This window comes from Amphiura filiformis, chromosome 10 (assembly GCF_039555335.1).
Source record: "Amphiura filiformis chromosome 10, Afil_fr2py, whole genome shotgun sequence".
NCBI lineage: Eukaryota > Metazoa > Echinodermata > Ophiuroidea > Amphilepidida > Amphiuridae > Amphiura > Amphiura filiformis.
In genome coordinates, this window is record NC_092637.1 from 36,558,217 (window position 1) to 36,578,809 (window position 20,593).

General features: G+C 35.8%; 1 protein-coding gene and 1 long non-coding RNA gene across 2 annotated transcripts in view; one reads left to right on the plus strand and one right to left on the minus strand.

Annotated features, from left to right (window-relative positions):
• The window catches only part of LOC140162195 (uncharacterized), a 367,488-nt gene that overhangs the window by 246,676 nt on the left and 100,219 nt on the right, over positions 1 to 20,593 (plus strand). The gene's annotated exons all lie outside the window — the stretch shown is intronic.
• LOC140162193 (serotriflin-like) lies at positions 269 to 19,613 on the minus strand. The gene is made up of 11 exons (XM_072185457.1): positions 19,483 to 19,613; positions 18,056 to 18,104; positions 17,082 to 17,218; positions 15,572 to 15,784; positions 11,997 to 12,103; positions 10,373 to 10,461; positions 8,837 to 8,866; positions 8,076 to 8,168; positions 6,407 to 6,520; positions 3,960 to 3,996; positions 269 to 521 (listed from the first exon to the last, which is right to left on the minus strand). Coding segments are annotated over exons 1-11 (951 nt in total). The 5' UTR covers positions 19,564 to 19,613; the 3' UTR covers positions 269 to 520.

The following is a 20,593-nucleotide window of genomic DNA, read 5'->3' on the forward strand; positions in this document are numbered from 1 at the left end:
TGTAACGTAAGGTCATTTACTATAATGAGTGATAAGTGACTTGTAACGTAAGGTCATTAACTATAATGAGTGATAAGTGACTTGTAACGTAAGGTCATTTACTATAATGAGTGATAAGTGACTTGTAACGTAAGGTCATTTACTATAATGAGTGATAAGGGACTTGTAACGTAAGGTCATTTACTATAATGAGTGATAAGTGACTTGTAACGTAAGGTCATTTACTATAATGAGTGATAAGTGACTTGTAACGTAAGGTCATTTACTATAATGAGTGATAAGGGACTTGTAACGTAAGGTCATTTACTATAATGAGTGATAAGGGACTTGTAACGTAAGGTCATTTACTATAATGAGTGATAAGTGACTTGTAACGTAAGGTCATTTACTATAATTAGTGATAAGGGACTTATAACGTAAGGTCATTTACTATTATTCCATTGTATTTAATATTTAAACTTTAAGCGTGGTATCTGGAAGTCGTCTTCGACTTGGTAGACCATAGACGGGTCAGATCTCATCTGTATCAAAATGCAAACATACGACATGTTATTAAAAACGCTTTAGATGAACAAAATTCACGTGATCCGTACATTTTAGGAACAGATCTTGTTTTGCAGGGAGGAATGGAGAATATGATGTTTGGTTGGAAATTGCATTCCGCTTTGCGTTCGCTCACAAGAATGGTTCCCCTTTATATCAAAATTCTAATTACAAATTTTAATTTCCTAAAACAAAAAACGTGTTGCCTTTTCTCCTCCATGCCTGTGATAAAAAATATTGATTGGTCACTGCTATATACACAATCTCTACGCAGGACATCCGATTCTTTTGTTCTGCTTAGCTCACTCGTCATTTAACATGTTTAATGAGGCAATACAAACGATCGAATTTGGTGTTTAAATGAGCACAATTTTGAGTTACACCTTTTCAATGTAAAATTAATTTTCTCGGCCAAATGAAAAGCAATAATTTTCATTTTTTCAGTAAATGTCAGGAAAAACTGTAATGCTTGATACTGTATTTTTTTTCAAATCCTAGTGTTAAACTTAGGCGTGAAATTCAGTCATTTAGTGTAAGATTTTCGATTTTGATAGGCTTCAACTCTGCCCGCGAGCCTTTTTTCTAACGCACATCACCGTGAGCAATATATCATAGTTTTGTCAGAATTTCCGTTTTGATTTCAACATTTTTTACTGCCGGCTGAAAATTTTCAAAATCCACGCGCGAAATCTGAGGCTAATATTAGCATTGTGGATCGATATCTCTGGGTGCCCGGCCTGGCTACAGTGTTGTCAGAACTTCAATATAGTAAAGAAATTCCCAGGCCTAGCGCTCCTATGACACTGATCATGTTATGAGGATCTTTCCTCACGTGAGTGATTAATTATTTGATTTCATCATCACCGTGATCATCGGACCAATGTGTTGAAATTTGCTTCTCCTCAAAACAACTTTGCCCAACATTTGGTAAAAAAAATCAACAATCTTACAGCTTACAATTGGGCAATATTTTAAACAAACCGTTCATTTACAAAACATAAATATTACGCTGTATGTTTTATCAAGCAAAATTGTTTCGAACACACTTCCAAATAACCTTCGTAACATCCCCAGACTTTCGTTCTTTAAACACCAGCTTTAAATCCAATTTTTGTAAATTGATTGTTTTTATGTTTGTTTGTCAATTTCGTGCTTTACGCGCTTTGAGTTCCTCATCGGAAGAATTATTGTGCCTTATAAGAACCATTCATTATCATTGTTAATTTAAAGAGGTTTTTGTTTAAAAAAAAAAAAGGTTAAAGCAATTAATTAAAAATTGCTTGCCTAAAAACAGAATAACTTGGATGTTAATACTTGACCTAGTGTTTCAATTGTCATGAAGGTGACTGGGTATGGTGCCTTTTGTTTGTGTTTGTTTGAAATTGCTTTTGGAAACCCACCGAAAGTCATAATGAAGCAGCCAAAACAATGCTTGGTTAAACATGGAAGTTTATAAAACCTATTAAATGACCTAAAGGAAAAACAACATTTGTGGCAACAATGAGCCTTGCATTGAAAGTCATGGTTAAAATGTGTTGAGTACCACCCCTACCATCCCTACATACACCCCCACTACCCACCTCACACACCTCTGCAAACACCCCACCCCCATAGGCCTACATAATATTACATGTATACCGTTACATAATAATATTTATATTATATAGCACAGCTATAGCTATACATTTAGAAAGTAGGTCCTTTAGCGCTAAATTATGACAAATAGGCCTACATGTCCAATTAAAAACAAACCCGAACACAAGTCCGAAGGGTGTAATGAAAATGCCAACCCGCGATACAAAATTCACCTGGAGATAGGAGGGACAGAAAATTAAAATCCCCTATAATAACTTTTTTTTCTAGGTTTGGACAGTGGATTTTCCCATGGACCTCATCCTGGGTAAATAAATAAATAAACAAACAAACAAACAGACAAAATGGTTTTCATAATCATGGAATCCATAGGCCCTATAAATTGAAATTGCAGGCTATCATGGTAGCAAATTTCAAAAATTCACCTCATTTACCAGAACACCCAATTGGGGATTTGGGCTACCAAATCGCTGGTCGGGCAATCCTGGCTTTCAATGGAAAAGCGACCTGGATGACAATCAATGGAAATATCGATTATTTCTGCTGGTTGATCTCGAGATAAAGTACTGAGTTTGACATTTTCGGAGCATGAAGGGAAAAAAGGTAAAATAAAAACGGAATTTCTGACAAAACTATAATATATAGACCCACGCGATGTGCCTTACAGAGGTGGGAAATATCTTTCTTTAGCCAACTATATTAGTTTGAGACGCTAAAAATGAATTCCGTAAAAAGCTCACGGGCGAACTAAAGGCCTATAAAAATCTAAAATATCACACTTAAAGACACAATTTGATGCTTAATTTTTACACCAAAAAAAAAAAAAAAAATGTATATCCAAGCACTATGTTTTTAACTGACATTACTGAAGAAAAAATATTGCTTTATATTTGACCGAGAAAATTAATTTCATAGCAAAAAGGTGTATCTCTGAATTGTGCTGATTTTAACATGTATCGATCGACTTTTAGCGCGACTAAGCAGAACAAAAGAATCGGTTGTCCTGCGTTCTGAGTGTACATAGCATGAGGCTGATTAAAAAAAAACCCTGATAGCGAGACCAATAATATTGGGCGTAAAGCATCCAATTTTATCATTATTATGTTGAATTCAATTATTTTCACACATTTGGATTCATCAAAACATAAAAATGGTCATAATCGGTCAAATAATATAGGAGCTACAGCAAATTATACGAGATTGATAGAAGAATGAAAGAAGAAGAAAGCGGCGGCAGCTAAAAGAGACCAATGAAAAACAATAGTCCAGCCGAAGCTCGGATGAACTCATTTGGTTAAGAAATGGTAAGGTTAAGGTTATTAATTATTTTAAACTGTTGTGATTTGGTAGTTCACAGCATCTTACGAATGGTAGTGAGCTTTTGGCAAAAACTACATTGCTCAATTCATAGCGAGCGTGTAGAAGAATTAAATTATCACAGATATACTTTAATAGGTGCTGCGGTTCTTGAGTTACGTTGTAAAGAGGGCTGAAACAACAACACTTTTGTAAAACGTACATAACTCATTAACAACAATAAATTAAGCAAGTTTGCAAAGTATACGATTTGTAGAATGGACTTTTGCAAAACATCAAGGTGTTAATTTTCAATAATATATTGAACTAGGTAATGAAAATCGATTTTTAGGTTGCTTCGACCAACAATACCTCGTCTACCCTTAAGAGTAATATACTCAAGCTGCTCAAGATTATGAATACTTGTGATTGCGATTATATGAAAGCATGCACAATTGTAGGTTTTGCCTACCCTTCAAATTGCCCAAAATAGTTTCGAAAATCTTCTTTGATCCATGTAAACTTACCATTCATTACACGGTGGTTCGCTTCCAGTTGCCACTCCTGCAATGAAACAAAATGGGGATAAAATATCATAAACAAATATGACTATTCATACTTCTATCTCTAGCGACATGCATCAGTTTTCACGTCGTAGATATGTTTGTCCTTGCCTATAGCATCTTCATTGGTGTCAAGATCTTTGCAAATTTAAACGACTATTATTATATGACGGTGTTCGTCAAACAGAGGCATAGCAAGCTTTCTTGGTCGAAGTGGGGTGCAAATAAATATCTCGGGGGGCGGGGGCGAAAAATATTTCCCGCTTGCATCATTTAAAAATTGGGAGGAAATATATATCTACAATATGAAAGGTATAATTTTCATATGATCGTCGGCTATCTGTAAGCAATCTGCTAATTAAAAAATGAAAACATCAGAAAGAGCAACTTCTACACTTGTAAATGAAAAAAGAATGGTTGCAATTGCTCGCATCAAACTCTAGTTATACTCATTTGAATACAACCACCCATTTTTGTAGCTGCACGTGGTTTCATTTCCCAAGTACCTATTGTATTGATTGGTAAGGCGCGATATTCAAATGCAAATAAAGTTACGTGGCAGGTGTGGTTTTGATAAATAATTCCTACCTGTTAAAGGGTTCTTTTCAATTTGAATTTTGCCTCATTGCACTACATTATAATGAAACGGGCCAAATGACAACATGGCACAACAATTTACCGCACGGGAGCGCACGTTTCTGTCGACGAAATATCATGAAAATCAGCGTCTTTTTCGTCTCCAATTTCCCACAGCTAATCGGATTCCATGTAAGCATAGACCTTCATGTAAGGAGCAGTATATAAGAATGTGAACAAGCTCAATGTGCACGGGACACTAAGAAACAGAAAGCCGGAAGCTTCAGGCAGATCACCTACTGCTAGATCACAAGTGAACATTGCTAGAGTTAGACATGTGTTACAGCAAGATCCAAAGATCAGCTCAAGACGCAATCCTTAACCCAACATTCCCAATCAAGTTTCTGCCGGATCGTTCGTAAAGACTTGAATTGGTATCCCTACAAACTACAGTACCGCCATGGACTTCATCCTGGGGACGCTGTTTGTAATTAATTAAAAGCAAAAATTGCCAATTCAACAATAAATCCTGTTAGCACTTTGTTGATTCGAAATTGAAGAGGATGAAAATCAATCAGCCGTGTGCAGCTACAAATATGGTTGGTTATATTCAAATGAGTTTAACTTTAGTTTGCTGTGAGCAATTGCAACAATTCTTTTTTTATTTAGATGTGTAAAATTTGCGCTTTCCAATGATATTTTCATTTTTTGCAGATTTCTTACAGATCTCTCTAGTTATAGCCACTCAAGCATGAGTTTACTTCTTTTTGACTCAGCCTGTATATCAAAAATTTTAAAATTATGCTCATATAGAGGTATGCTAGAAATAATTTTCAGCAAAATTTGAGGGGATGATGTTGATGTGGTTGGAATGACATATATGTGAGTAGGCAAACTGATGTTTTTAAAGCAAAGTCATCGAGACCCAAAGCCAATATCTCTCCGAAATGTTGCCCAAGAACATATTTCCAACACACCTGAAGTTGATGGTGGGGCAAAATGTCTGACATTGGTTTTCAGGGGGGTCAAAATGTACAAAAAATGTACAATTGGAGTTTTGCATGGGTAATATCTCAGCTAAAAGTATTCTAATAGGCTCAATATTGATAAGAGTAATGTCCTACCAAAGGGCTCTGACTGGCAAAAAAAAATGGACAGTAAAATTATTTTTACTTTTGAAGTTCTGACTTCAAAAGTTGGTCCTGGATGGACGAAGTTGCATTTTGAGGGCCCTATATCTTTTAAAGTAAAGAAGTCACAAATTTTCTGATGCCAGATTTGAATTTTGCACAAAAAAGTACCCAGGATACAAACTTTTCAAAGTTGTTGGGGGTTCCCTTTATACATTTATGGACCTCCAAACATCGTCTGTAACGTTGAGACACATTTTTACGCTGAACCCCTAAATTTCAAATTGATGCCACGGGAAAACGAAATGGAGTATGAAGCTCAAATTTTCAGGATTTTACTTTCTCATCAATATCTACCACCACACAGAAAAAAAAATTGAAGAGGTGCTGCGGTGCACATACCTGGAGTTGACATGGAATGGCTCTATAAGAAGTCGAAGCAGAGTTGTTTTTAGAAATTGAACACACGAAGTCTAGTCCTCAAATTTGACATTTTGTGTTTAGGTCTTAAACATGTTTAGAAACGTAGTGAAAGTGTTTAAAGTCTAAATAGTGATAAGCCCACGTGGTAAAGTCGTTATTAATGCATTATTGCTCTCCTCTATTATCAATATTTTTTGGTACTGAGATGACAGGCCTGCCAAATAGTCTAAACCTGTATTTCAAGCTATTTTGAAAACAGATATGGGTAATACGTTTACTCACCGCAATCACCACACATAACTGGACAATGTTTAGCAATTAAATAGTAGTAGCTCTGGCATGAACCACTGTAACCTGACCAACACCAGCTATAGCCGACTTCATCCTTACATTCCTCTGCAAAAAAAAATGTGATTCTTATTATTCGTTAACAAACATTTGAAACAAATTATAAAAATACTTTATTATGGTGACATTCTTTATGTGATGCTCTCATATTACCACTAAGCCTAAGCCGTTTTATTTTGTGTCATGAGTATTGCAAGAACTACTGCAGTGGGCTTCAACTCATAAAGGTGTAATGCTCCTGGGGCAATATACTCCTAGGACACTAAAATATAGTGCTCTGGAACCCGGATCAGGAGCATAATGATCCTGCGACACAAAATATTTCACTAGCACCAATATTTCATTTGCACCACGAAGGTTCGAAACCCGGCCACTCCCGACAACTTTATGTACATTTAGTTTCTAGTCCATACTCGCCGCCGAGCGTTTTTTTCGGGTTCTTCGGTTTCACCGTGTTTCTAAAACTGGACTTTCTTCCATTGTGAAGTTTCGGGCTAATTTCCGTATTGAATATAATTGTACAATGTACATGATGTACCGGTATAGATAATAAGACAAATAGAAAGCTGAAGCAAATCCATACAAACAAATAAATAAACAAGTGTTGCTGGAAAAACAATACTTAAGCATAATTATAGGAGAATCTCGTGATCCTAACATCCTCTTTTTATGACGTTTTTCAGTAGATATGCACGAAAAAAACTTATTCTCAAAATTTCATTTGATTCCGGTTTTGCGTTTGCGGGTTATGCATGATTATGTGTATGACACTGCTCCATAGGCCACTGTTGTAATTCAAATTTGACGATATTTTTGCTAAAGAATTATAAAAATCTTGGTACATGACTTTTTTTAGCACAGTGGGAGGATGAGGCTGTGGATCACGAAATGCACTTTTAACTACTGGTGAATTGGATTAACACGTAATCATATAATCTTCACAAACAATTCTAAATGTGTTATGTGTTGTCAAGGCAAAATAATGGCTCTCTAAACCCGTTGGAATTTGACAACGACCTTCACTGTAAGTGTGTTGCTTTTCAATTTGTAATAATATTGATACCCATCTATTTTGAACGTGACGCGTGTCCTGAACCGCCTGAGTTGACAAGTGATAACATTTGCTCTGTTGGTCTGAGATAATAAAACTGCCGGGAAAAGATAGTCTGCATGGAGGAAGTGATACCAGATTTTATCAAACTACAGGTGCTATATACAAGCTTCATAATACACTAGCCCCTGTTATAAATTAAGACAAAGGTTTTGCACATTGAAGTTTGCAAATATTTTATGTGGTCTGCCATAGACACTACTGTATTATTTTGCCCTGTGTGAAACAACAGAGGGTGTCCTGAATTAAATATATACGTGACGTCATAGGTCAACTCATCTACACCTGAGGATGTATACATTGTTCGAATCATTCATGACTCCAGTCCACTTTCTGTCGCATTTGTCAGGAGCTAATTTGCGGTCCACTGTGGTTGCAAAACAAATACGCGACCGACAAAAAGGGTTATTTTCGCACTATTGTATAGCCTCTTATAAGGTAATTTCGGCACCATTTTCTAAATTTCTCTATAAGCATGATAAGCCTACTTACCCTGGCAATCTGGTCCCCACCATCCATTCTGACAAGAACATGTGCATTCATTGTCATTCTTAGTGCCACAATTCTGACACGTAATGGGACAATCTGAGAAGAAGCAGTAAGAGCAGAATTAGTACATGAAGTACACGCTGCAACCAGGAAAACGTGTGCTTGACTGGTTGTAAGCAAAAAATCTGAATAATTTACAACATATACGACTGTTTGATGCACTTAAAAGTTTATTTTACCGTAAATTTTAGGGTTTCCGGGTTCTCCGTCTGACAAGTATAAATGCCATTCAGGTGCCTGCAGATGCAGATGATGTCCATGGAGCAAATAAAGCTCTGACTTCGTCTGGACAATCTATTATGAGTTCTTCATGTAGACTGCCTAAGTCTACAAATTGTGGGCAGCCCTTGCCAATGATATAGTAGATCGCCACTTATTTACTTAAGAAATGGCGGCTCTCAAAAGACTCAGTAAGGAGCAGTTTTATCCTGAAAATTGAAGAAGTCACAGCTAATCCTGACGAAAGCAGGACCCATGGAAACCATCAAATGTATAAATTAAGAACATTAAAGCTTCGCACACAGCGAAAACAGCAACCAAGAACAGGACGGAAAAACGTCGGACTATATGCTGACCCTAATCCTAACTATATCCTGGCCCAAATCAAATATGAGAGATTGCTAAGCTTAAGCAAGTACATTTAAATGTTTTTAATCTATGAAAGCAGTCAATTTATTCAAAATCAAAATTTCTATCATTCTTACCGCATGTGACGCCGTCTGTTTTACAATCTCCTGAAATATACACAAAGTAATGTAAATAAAAATGTCATTATTTGCTGAAACACGTGAAGTGTACTCATTTATGTACACGATATGTATTTGTTACATTCAACTACCAGAAAATACATTCGGGCTAACAATGCTATTAAAAATCGTGACTTTAAAATGTTCACCTTTGTTTTGTTCTGTTTACCGAGTCATCAGCTATTGAAGTCGGTGATTTTACGTTAAGACTGTTAATCATTTTAAAACGTCTCTGAAAACTTATTTAAAATTAGATACTAATGTTTTGTTATTATGTTTTTGTCTATGTATCTTTGTTTAAGCGCTTAGAGACTTCGGTGTAAAGCGCACAGCGTCATCATCCCTATACCTTAGTGTCACAAATTGCCATGATAGTAGGGGAATCCGCTAGTTCTTCAACAGCCGCGCATGGCGAGTTTGTTCGAGATGGGCCGATCGACTCAGACTTAGCACACCACCGGTTAAAATAAAAATACACGTTTCTTCCCCATTACGAATGTGGCGTGTCTGAAATGACTCATTTTTACGATCTGCGCATGCTCTTTTGCTTCTTTATTTGTCAGCTTTTGTTTTCAATACACTCACTGGAAGTTCGATCCACTAAGATACTATTATCATATTCTTTCAACACATATATTTAACTGCAATTCCACCGAAAGGTTTTAAATTGACCGAAAATAATGTGATGTATTCAACAGTTTGAGAATATATGATATCAAAAGTCGATTTTCATTATAACTAGGAATAAAATCAATTTATCTCAATATGAAACCACGAGGAATGTGATCTTATTGTCCCTTAGTTTACAGACCATTGAAAGATTCGACCTTCAATAAGTCAGTGATAATAGGTTTAACTTGTATTTATTCATAAATGCATCGCTACTCAATTAGCGATTGGTTTTAGCCAACGATTGGTGTTTAACCAACATGGCCAATCACTCACCGAGCGCGGAGTGCAAGTATAAGCTTATATTGTAATAGAAGCTACTCTCAGCGGCCGATGGGCACTTTATAAAACACGTGCTTTGATGGCTATCCAAAATAATTCTTTAGCTGGCGCGGACGATGTGAAGCGCTATATAAGCATGGTTCATTATTATTATTATTATTATTATTATTATTATTATTATTATTATTATTATTATTATTATTATTATTATTATTATTATTATTATTATTAGGTTCGATTTGTACACGTAAGTTTTTTACTTAGCGAGTTTTGGATGACGATATTCTAGAACGAAAGTAAAGGGTATCAAATAATTCAGGCCCAGTGGCAAAGCTTGCATTTTACCAATCCGAAAAAAAAATCACCTACAATTAAAGTTGTCTTTATCAATGGCGGCACTACGGGGAATCTTGCAAACTTCGATATGCCCTCAGTCAAGGCAAAAGTCACATTGTTGTCAAAATGTTTCCCCTTCCCCTAAAAAGACGTTTTGGTGCCGCCACTGGGGCACTGATCTCATTATATGTATTGAAATCTACTTACTGCATGTGTTTTTAAAGCACCAACCCGATCCAGATCTACACCATGCACAGCTTGGTCCCTTTTCGTATGGTCTACCACCGGTATTTCCGCTAAACAATATGAACCAATGTGACGTTATTAATTTGCAATAATATTAAATTATTTAAAGCCCCTTATTATCTAAGCCTATTTATTTACTTCTCAACGGTAGAACATACCATATCATACTCACACATCCACACAAACGTACCGTACCCCGCATACTTTCCAATCTTATTCGATTTTCTTTTCCATCTGATGATACGTATATTTCACCCTTACACACATATAACACATTCCCCACACCCTCTTTGTGGGGAATATGGGTGTCATGGGGACTCTTCTAAAAGGTTCTGCAAGTTTCAGATGAAGAAGACTTATTAGGAGACTTATTAAAATCGGCAATGATTTATTCCCCCACAAAAAAAAAGAAAGAAAAAAGTTCCTCACATGGCAGGGATGGCGAAACCGGGGTGGCAGAGGTACTAAAAATGGGAGAGAGGGCGGAATCCCCCAAATCCAAACATTAGAAAAATTTCTAGGACATCTCCCATTCACCCGAGTATGGTGAATTGACTACGTACTGATCAGACACTCGTCGGTACAGGCTAACTGCACGTATCCACTCCTTTCGAAAGCCGTATCTTGCTAAACAAAATGTATTTAAGCCAAAATATCACAATTAATATTGAGTTGAATACTTTATCTTCATATTACATGCCAAAAAAATTACAAAACCGACACATGTACTTAATGTGATTTCAACCAAGAATTTCACTGTTTTGTAGTGAATCGAGGCCCGATAATGCCATTGACAATACATGATACGCGGTTCAGCGCTGACATGGGGCTGACACGTACAGAAGGCTGTGTGCTACCATTCAAATATCAAACTCACTCTATAGTATGGACCATGAGGTGTACTGGAACCAAATTTGGACACAATTCGGGTATTTTCCCAATATGTACCATGCAATATTCATAAATATTCATAAGTTTTCATAAATATTGGTCGGAAACCACCCGGTCCAGCAAACTTTATGCATATTGATCACGCAATGCATCGCCTCATGGTCACTTGAAGCAATTTGCCTTCTGATTGGCTGATCAATATTGCATAGCGTGTACACATTCCCGGAGTTGTGTGTATGTTTACCGATAAACAATTGGATAGGAACTGCATAATCAGAGGCAAGGTTCATTATTGATCGGAGATTATATACTTGTAGTAATACTAATAAAGTAATAGTATATCGTGTGTAATTGTGTATGCACTTTATGCTGTAATCAATAAGTATAAGATGAACAAACGCATTTCTGGCAGAATGGCTCGTAGCGTAGTGCTATAGGATCTTGACCGTTAATCCAAAGGTTGTGGGTTCGAACCCCGGTAGAATTTTAATCCAGCCTCATATATCATGTAAATGTATTATGTGATGCAAATGTTGACTAGGCAAAAAACCCTCTATAGCCGTGCATGCGCAGGTCATTGTGTACATTCTCATTTACATATGATCATCCTGATCATCATCTCCGGCAATCATAACATTATGCCTTATGTTACAAAAATGATTATCAAGCATGAATCCCATGGCTAAATACTTACTATGGCGAATAATGACAAGCTACAATCCAGTCGCCAGACTCACTTCCTGCAGAATCCGGGCAAAACGCTGCTCCACATCCAAGACGGTTTGTATTTGACCACGCAAGCTTTATATAAAACGAATCATATTACTTTTTATTAAGATTGTAATATCATAAAAGTAAGAGCCCCAAGGCTTAACAAGGCTCTAAAACTGGAATTAGGATACCTTGAACCAACTTTTTCAAAACTAATGGATATTGATAGTCTGATACTGCAGGATTATGAATTATTTTTCGACGGGATTGCAAAAATAGATATATGGTCATGTTTTTTATACTGGGCATCTAAAAGGGTGGCTTTGTTGCATTCTTACTCATCAAGACGTGTGTACATGCATGTAGCTTGTTTATTTGATATTTATTATGAGGTTGTTTAGTACTATTTTTTTCCTTAGACATTGGTCTTTCAATTTCTGAAACAAAAATTTATGATTTTCATTTGTACTAATTGAATATATGAATACAAAAGCCACCCAAGTCCATACTTTGGCCAAATTGAGTTAAGCATGGGAAAGTGTTGCTATACATAGGCCTTTCATATGTTTGAAAGAACAACTCAAATTCATCCTCTGTGTCTATTGAGCATGTGAAAAATAGCATGTATGAAAGAATCAACCCAAGTCCATGATTTGAGTCTTGTAACACATTGATTGAAATCCAGTACGTATAAAAGTCCACTTGTAACATCTTCATTGCTGGAGAGTGACTTTTGAAAAGAAATGGGTTTAATCAAGGAAAGTGTGTGGTTTATATTACATGGCAGAATGCTTATCAACATTATACATAACTGTGTGCTTTATTTTGTATTATCTTACTAGTGGTAAAATCATTCCAACATTATTGTCTTTCTATATGATTCAAAAACCACCCAAGTCCAGAATTTAAAATGAATCCCACGAAGTCCCTGAAATGCTAATTGTCATACCTAATACAGTTTAACCCACCCATTTGCACGTACAACTTACCATATTGACCAGGTAAATCTAACTGAAGGAATTAAAATGATACACAGGTGTTTTTCTCAAAATCACTTCCCATGGACTTGGGTGGGTTTTGGATTCATGTATTCAATTACTGTAACTCGTTAAGTCTAATTAGTCAGGGGTGGCTCATGTGGCGGAGGATCATGTGGCGGATGATCACAATGCTGTACAATGGTGATCCTCCGCCACATGATCTTCAATAAACATTATTGATGGATTTCTACTTATCTGTACTTGATCTCAGCCAAGTGATATCATGTTCAGCATTCATTGCCTCAGTATGTGTTAATTAGACAATTAAAAATTACTACGGTAATTACTTGTTGCTACATTAATAAAGTTCGTTGCCCTCTATGTATTTGAATAGCGATTTAATGTAGGCAACATTCAAAAGGGTGCTATGGACAAACGAAACATGATAAAATACTCAAATTTCTTAAGCAGACCTTGGTTGTGATCCTCTTTACTTCAGTAAACTAAAAACTAGTAAAACAAAGAAAGTTTGCGACAAATCTGAAAGAGCGCCCTCATGCTCACTTTTGATCCAAAAAGTCCATTTTTACGAAAACGCTTTGTCGAATTCTTTTTTAACTTTCAAAACTGGATTGTTGGGCTTATTTTACATCTAATTACATACCTCAATCATGAAAATTTGCATTTCCAGTGCCAGATAAGGGGTGTTTTGAAGAAATTTATATGAATATTGATAGATTTTTGACCACCCTGTATTTACATAATTGAAGTACTTGACCGCTAAAAGTTCCATATGGCTGGGTGGACAATTAAGTTAACTATATTAAACATGTGTCAAAACTTTACATTATCAATGTACGTCGAGGGGTGACACCCCTAACTGAATTAATATTTTCATCCTTATTTTGCTTGTTACACCCTGTATATTATATGGGTCACCCTGTATAATGACTCCCATTGTATTGTTTCTGAAATCGTCTGAGTATATGCTCTCAAAATATATACTTTTATTGGGTTATAATGTAAACTTTTGAAGTTATAGTACCAAACCTGTAAAAGCATGTGATTTGTTTGAAAATACACATGCAACGTAACTGGTGCCCAACATAAAAAACATGACCATATGCCTTACTGTCTATATAAAAATGTAACATTGAGTGCGTTATACAAGCATACAGAAAAAATATTGGGATTTGTGGATTGCCCCAGTTAATGAGATGGTTCTCCTTCTTGGTGTGTTCTGCAATTGATGATTTAATTGACTGCGGGTCTTACACGTGGCTCTGGTGAAGTTCTAAGCCATGGACGACACTAGAAACACCTGATGGTTAAGGGAGTCTATCTGGATCCTTATGAACGGCGACGAGGGGCCTTCCAATTGAGTCACGTTCACGTATATGACCAATTGATCCAGAGGGCGTCACCATCGTTCGATGACGTCATACCATCCAACAAAGGTTCGATTGGCATAAACCACTGAAATAGGCAACATACTGGATTGGAAAACGTGAATTTTTTTCTTCGAATTTATACTTTGAAATCTAAATATTACTGTGTTATTCTTTGCTTAAAATATGGAATAATATTAGGAAGGTTTATTGTCCATATTAAGCCGAAATAATGAGGTAAACTAAAAAAAACACCTTTCTATCTTTGCCGATTAACCTTGGTGCTCTATGGAAGATGTAAACGACATTAATTTAAAATTGCTCTGTTGTCCTACAAACAGAGTGAATTTGACAGATTCCAATTGAGTGAAATTTGGGACTTGTGTAAACATTACCAATATGTCAAAAAATCAATATTTTAACAAGAATTAAACAATAATAAAGAATAATACTGAAAAATTAGAATTTTTGGGCCACGACTAGTACAATTGCTCCAAAAACAGACTCTATACGAGATATAATCGCAACTTATTATTCCTATCGTGTCATTACCTGAAACTTAATTCATTACATAAATTTTAAATGCTGTTCCCTCACTTGCTCACATTGACAAGCTTATCACAACGGTTGCTAAAATGAGAGGCTAAATTCGTACATTTTCTTTGAATGTTTAAACAGCTTATTCTTAAAGGTGAGTATTTTTTATGAATGGTTTAAAACTGAAGTATTGGGCGTTGCAATTGGTATTAGGTGTTTTTCACAGGCAAATTATTGGTAAAAAGACAACTGGTAGTGTTAATAAATAAAAACTCTATTCAGTAATGTATAGCTACAAGTGTTCGTATGGAACAAACACTTCCAACATCCAAATTTGATCTATTGAGCCCATTTTACTTCGTCTCGTCCAATATTGTAAAACTCATAGCGAGACCAATAAATATTTGGGTATCATTATTATGTTTTGATCGAATATTTTAACACACTTGGATTCATCAAAACATAATAATGACTAAAATTGTACTAAAAATACAAAAATCAGCTGTTTAATGATGTTTTTCTCAATTCTGATTTCGCGAATCACCGAGAGTTTCTTTGATCTTTTTAGGTTTGAAAACTGCGTAAAACTCTTATATTTTTCAAGTTGAAATGCAATTTTAAAAGGACCAGAACTATAAGTATTACAGACTTACTTGAGTGTAATGACCACATACGCCCGAGCAAGTATTTGCGTCAAAGTCATAGTTTTTTGTTTCCCTGGCCCAACTATTGGTCGCACTAAGGCCACCCGGAGGTGAGGCCAAAGTGCCAGGAGTAGCCCACATATTTTCACCGCTTTGACTGTGTCCCCATGTACAAGTAGCGACCCATTGTTCAGCCGTATTAGCATTGTTGTCATCCCAATACTAGATAATTTGAAAGGAAGAGAAACAAAAATAGATTTATACATGGTGTAATCATTGGGCAGGTGGTGGCCGCATTGCATTCTCTAAATTCAGTAAATTTTCATCGTCAACCGTGTAATTGAATGGGATTATTTTGAAATTTTAGAACGCTTGAAATATCACAAACAAATAGGCCTATGTTGATAAATAATATAAATACAAGCAAAAACCGTTGGGGTTCGATAATGAACCCCACAAAACTAACCGACTATATTGGAAAATGCCATACGGCCGGGCGGTTTCACAAGTTGCCGGCTCGATCATGTCATCCGCCGCCTGTCATTGGGGTAGTTAGTGGAGTCATGTGGTGCACCATATTTTAAAGGGGCATCTTTGATATTCCGTTTCCCTCATACCGTGGGCTACAGTTACAGATTAAATGGAGAACGTGCACTTCCGGTCAACATCCTTGGCACAATACAACCAATAAAGTATCATGACAGAATCAGTGCTTTAAGGCGAGTAGGATGGCGAAGCCATATGTTATATGTTTTAGCCATATAACTAGAAAACTGCAGTGCATTTCTTACTATTTCTTAGTATTAAAATATCTTGATCTTATAGGTATTGAGGTAATTTAACGTAAGGCCAATATAAAAAGTTTTAGACGTTTTTCCCCTCCCGTGAAAATCATGCATCTGAGGCAGAAATCATTTATGCCCCATTATATCAAGCTTTGGGATCTCTTTATAGAACCCATACTATTCCTCTTGTGTGTCAGCTTTATTTGTCTTTACGACCCGCCTTAAATACGTTCATCTTATGCTGCTGAAAATACTTGATTACAGGTAGTTGTTGCATCAAGTCAATTAACTATACGCTCGTACAAGCACTTGTAAAAATAATTACAAATTTTATGGCAACAATTTCAACATTTCCACGATGCCTCCTATTCAAACTTTGAATTTAGGCATATGCCTTAGACTCGGCTCAAAACACACAAATTGAACAAATTGAAAAACGACACGTCATATTAATTTGCTGTTAATTAATATCTCCCAATCACACCGAATAAAATTCCTTGTATATCCGACGCATCACTCATTTTACGCCTAGATGTATTTTAGTTGTAAGAAAAAATTCCAAATGTATAATAATTTTGGTGACGCAGCTTGTATAAGGCCCTATAGGCTATACATAATAGTATGTGCATTGTTCGCTTACAAAATCAGAGATGCTCGAGTTGAACGATTCGAGGTAAACAAGTGAATAAACAAACAAGACAATTTGTACTAAACAAAGTAAAGTAAAGATTTACCATGTACTCCATATCTTGTGCTGAAGGTGATACCTGGCCCCTTAACTCATTATGTCTGTTTAATATAGCATCCTTCTCAGCCTGGGTGAAATGCACTATCGTACCAGTTGTCTGTCTTTTCACGACTTCGGCGTCACCTACCATTCACACATATTCAAAATAAACACAAGACAAAAAGAAAGTAATCACTTATGTAAACCGCCATCAGTCTAAACCTGTGCATGCTATTACAATTTGATTGATACGGTCGTGTGCAGAAAGGAGAGAGAGGAGAGGGTGGGCAGGAGGGTAGAGGGAAATGGAGAGAGGAGGGAGGGAGGGAGGGCAAAGTAGTGATAGAGGAGGAGAGCGAGAGGGATATTTATTTATTATTTATTCATTATTTATTCGTTATTTATTCGTTATTTATTCAGGAAATTCCATCAATAGAAATGTACTGGTCTCCATGAAAGACCTGATTAAAATTATATAATATTATATACATGAACATGATAATAACAAAATAAGAAATAATATTATACAAAATGAAAGAACCAAACATAGTAGTGATAGAGGAGGAGAGCGAGAGCGATATTTGATAGAGGAGGAGAGCGAGAGCGATATTTATTTATTATTTATTCGTTATTTATTCGTTATTTATTCAGGAAATTCCATCAATAGAAATGTACTGGTCTCCATGAAAGACCTGATTAAAATTATATAATATTATATACATGAACATGATAATAACAAAATAAGAAATATATATTATACAGAATGAAAGAACCAAACATTATTCAAAACAAAAATGCAGCAATGTTGAGCTCAAATTATTATACAAAACTTACAGACCAATTGCATTTTTGAATCCACCCAAACTCACTGAATTAAAATTCAGATAACGAGGGATAGTGATAGATATTAGAATGCTTTTGTTAGTTGAGTTGCTCCTTACTTTAGTATAATGCCTATATCATTTACTGTAGTAAACATACCTAATACATCAGGTACTACATTTTTGACACCCCATTTCTGTTCAAACTCCTGAAAATGAAAAATAAAGTGAGAAAAACAAAGATAGAGAGTGTCTCAGAAGTCATTTATTTATTTTATTTGTCATAACTCAGGGGAAAGAAGAACGCGTCGCACATTACTGCAATTTAACATGAAATTACAATGGAACCATAACATTCATTGGCAGATGCCAGAGAAAAAAACCGGTCATACCTGCCTGTACGGGGACTTGAACCCCAAACATTCCGCTTGCCGTTGTAAAATTGAATCATAATTTATTTAATACTAAATGTAATAAAAATCTGGTAAATCTGATGTTTAATTACAAATTGGGTGTCAAATCGACCCTATTATATTTGTTTATCTGCACAAACAAAATATTTCAAGTTTCCAGTTATTTGAAAATTTTTAAAAATGTGAACCTTTGCCACAGCATTTTCCAGATTTGGTCCATCAAAATACCCTTTACAACTTATACAGTTGGACGCAACACCTACGATAGGTTTTGCGTGATGCTAATGAGAGTTGAGACACCATATTATTGACCGTCCACGCAGTAACAACAAAAGGGATAATTTTTGCTTTTTATACGTTGAACAAAGTATAAAGGTTGTAACAAAAACAATTATACAATATAGACAATATTAAGGAAACATGTCACTTATTGATTGTATTGAATTTTAATTGGTCGTCAGAGAAATTTTGTAAGCTACATCATAAGCTTTATTTCAATAAAAATCGGTGGTGTACATGAGAAGATATGCATTAGGAAATGAATTTGGAGAAAACCTTCTGTTAATAAAATACTATGCTGAGCCACCAGCCTGGGTGGCTCACGCTCCAGTAATTTCAGATGATTGAGCTCAGTAATACATCAAAGAATGTCTTCCAATTCATGAAAACAAATAGATAATCAGCTTATCGGATTAAAAGCTTAGAGGGAAGGCCTTGCTGCTCAGTGAGTGTTTGTAATTATCAGAAGGTTTTCTCCAAATGTATTCTCTAATGGGTCAATTATTGTATAAAGTTGTCTTAGAACAGAACAAAGGGATTCAGTCATCAAATAAACCATTTTTGCGTCAAACCTATTCAAAGACAATGCAGTTTAAGCAATTGTACAAATTGTGAGTCAAAGTTGGATTGCGTTTTATTGGGACACCCTGTCTGTCAGGTTCTGTGTACAATAAACATTACTTTACATAGCTGCAAGATGTTTTAAAATCCAAAAATATTTACTGGAGTTATAACCAAGTAAGTAAAAGTATGTGGAACACTCTGGAATGTTACTGGCTTACCATCTCCTTACGATGGTAGTAACTTGAGTTGACGGCCCTGATGACTGGGGACAAACGTGTCCCCCTGTAAAACAACAGAAAACAAACAAGCAAACAAAAAATAAAATAATTACCTCATTTTCTATGGAGTTAGAATGTGAGAACAGAACAGCTGCGGAAGTCAAAGCCAAGAGAAACAGACCGATTGCTGCCATGATTTGGGTCTTCGGTGGATGCGGGTGTAACGATGTCACGGGCGATGTCAACGGGGTTCACATAGAGAATGGTGAAGCTTATAGACGGCGGAGTGGATATATAGACAACACACAGCGTCATCATCCCTATATCTTCGTGTCAAAAATTGCCGTGATAGTACGGCGAATCCTCTCGTTTTTCAATAGCTACGCATAGCGATTTTGTTCGAGATAGGCCGAGCGACTCAGGCTAAGCATAGTATGACTATCATATGAGATACCATCAAGTTCTATTCTACACATTCATTGACATTATTACGATTTGCGCATGCTCTAGTATCCCATATGGTGTTGCTATTACAAGGAAATTCGATTTGTTTTGAGGTAAAACCAAGGTTTTGTTTTAAATACACTAACTTGAAATTAAATACACTATTTAGCGGCCATCACTGTTTGCACTGGATACATTTTTACTGCATTTTTGGCGTAACGATTTTTAAATCGAAAGTTAAAATTGTGATATATTTAATTTTGAGAAGGTGCTTGTATAATAGAAAATTCGATCACACGTGTATATCACAATGCATATGTAAACTTTCTTTATCTGTGTCAACAATAGAATATTGATCACCAACTGAGTATGGAGCTTTATGAAAAAAAAATATTTATAATATAGCGTGTTGACACTGTGCAACATGTAGCATATAGGCCTATCTCTCTTTTCTTCGTTGTAATTATTGTGCAGGTGGTGGTTTATTATTCAAACGCTAATGGAATTATAATCCATCCCAGAATTTTTGAATATTGTTTCTTTTTGATCTGGTTGCGCACATGAAATGGATATCTTAGACTGGATCTATTTAATCTTTTGTAATAAAATTTGTATGCAACGTTGCCGAATGTTTCAATTTGCAGATATCTTATATGCACCTTTGCGTCACTAAAGTTGCGGAATGTACATAAATATTGAGTCTTTTACATTATACTGCACGAATTTTATGAAATTGTAGTCACCTGTGTGTATTTTATGCAACTTTGCAGTGTTTGTATG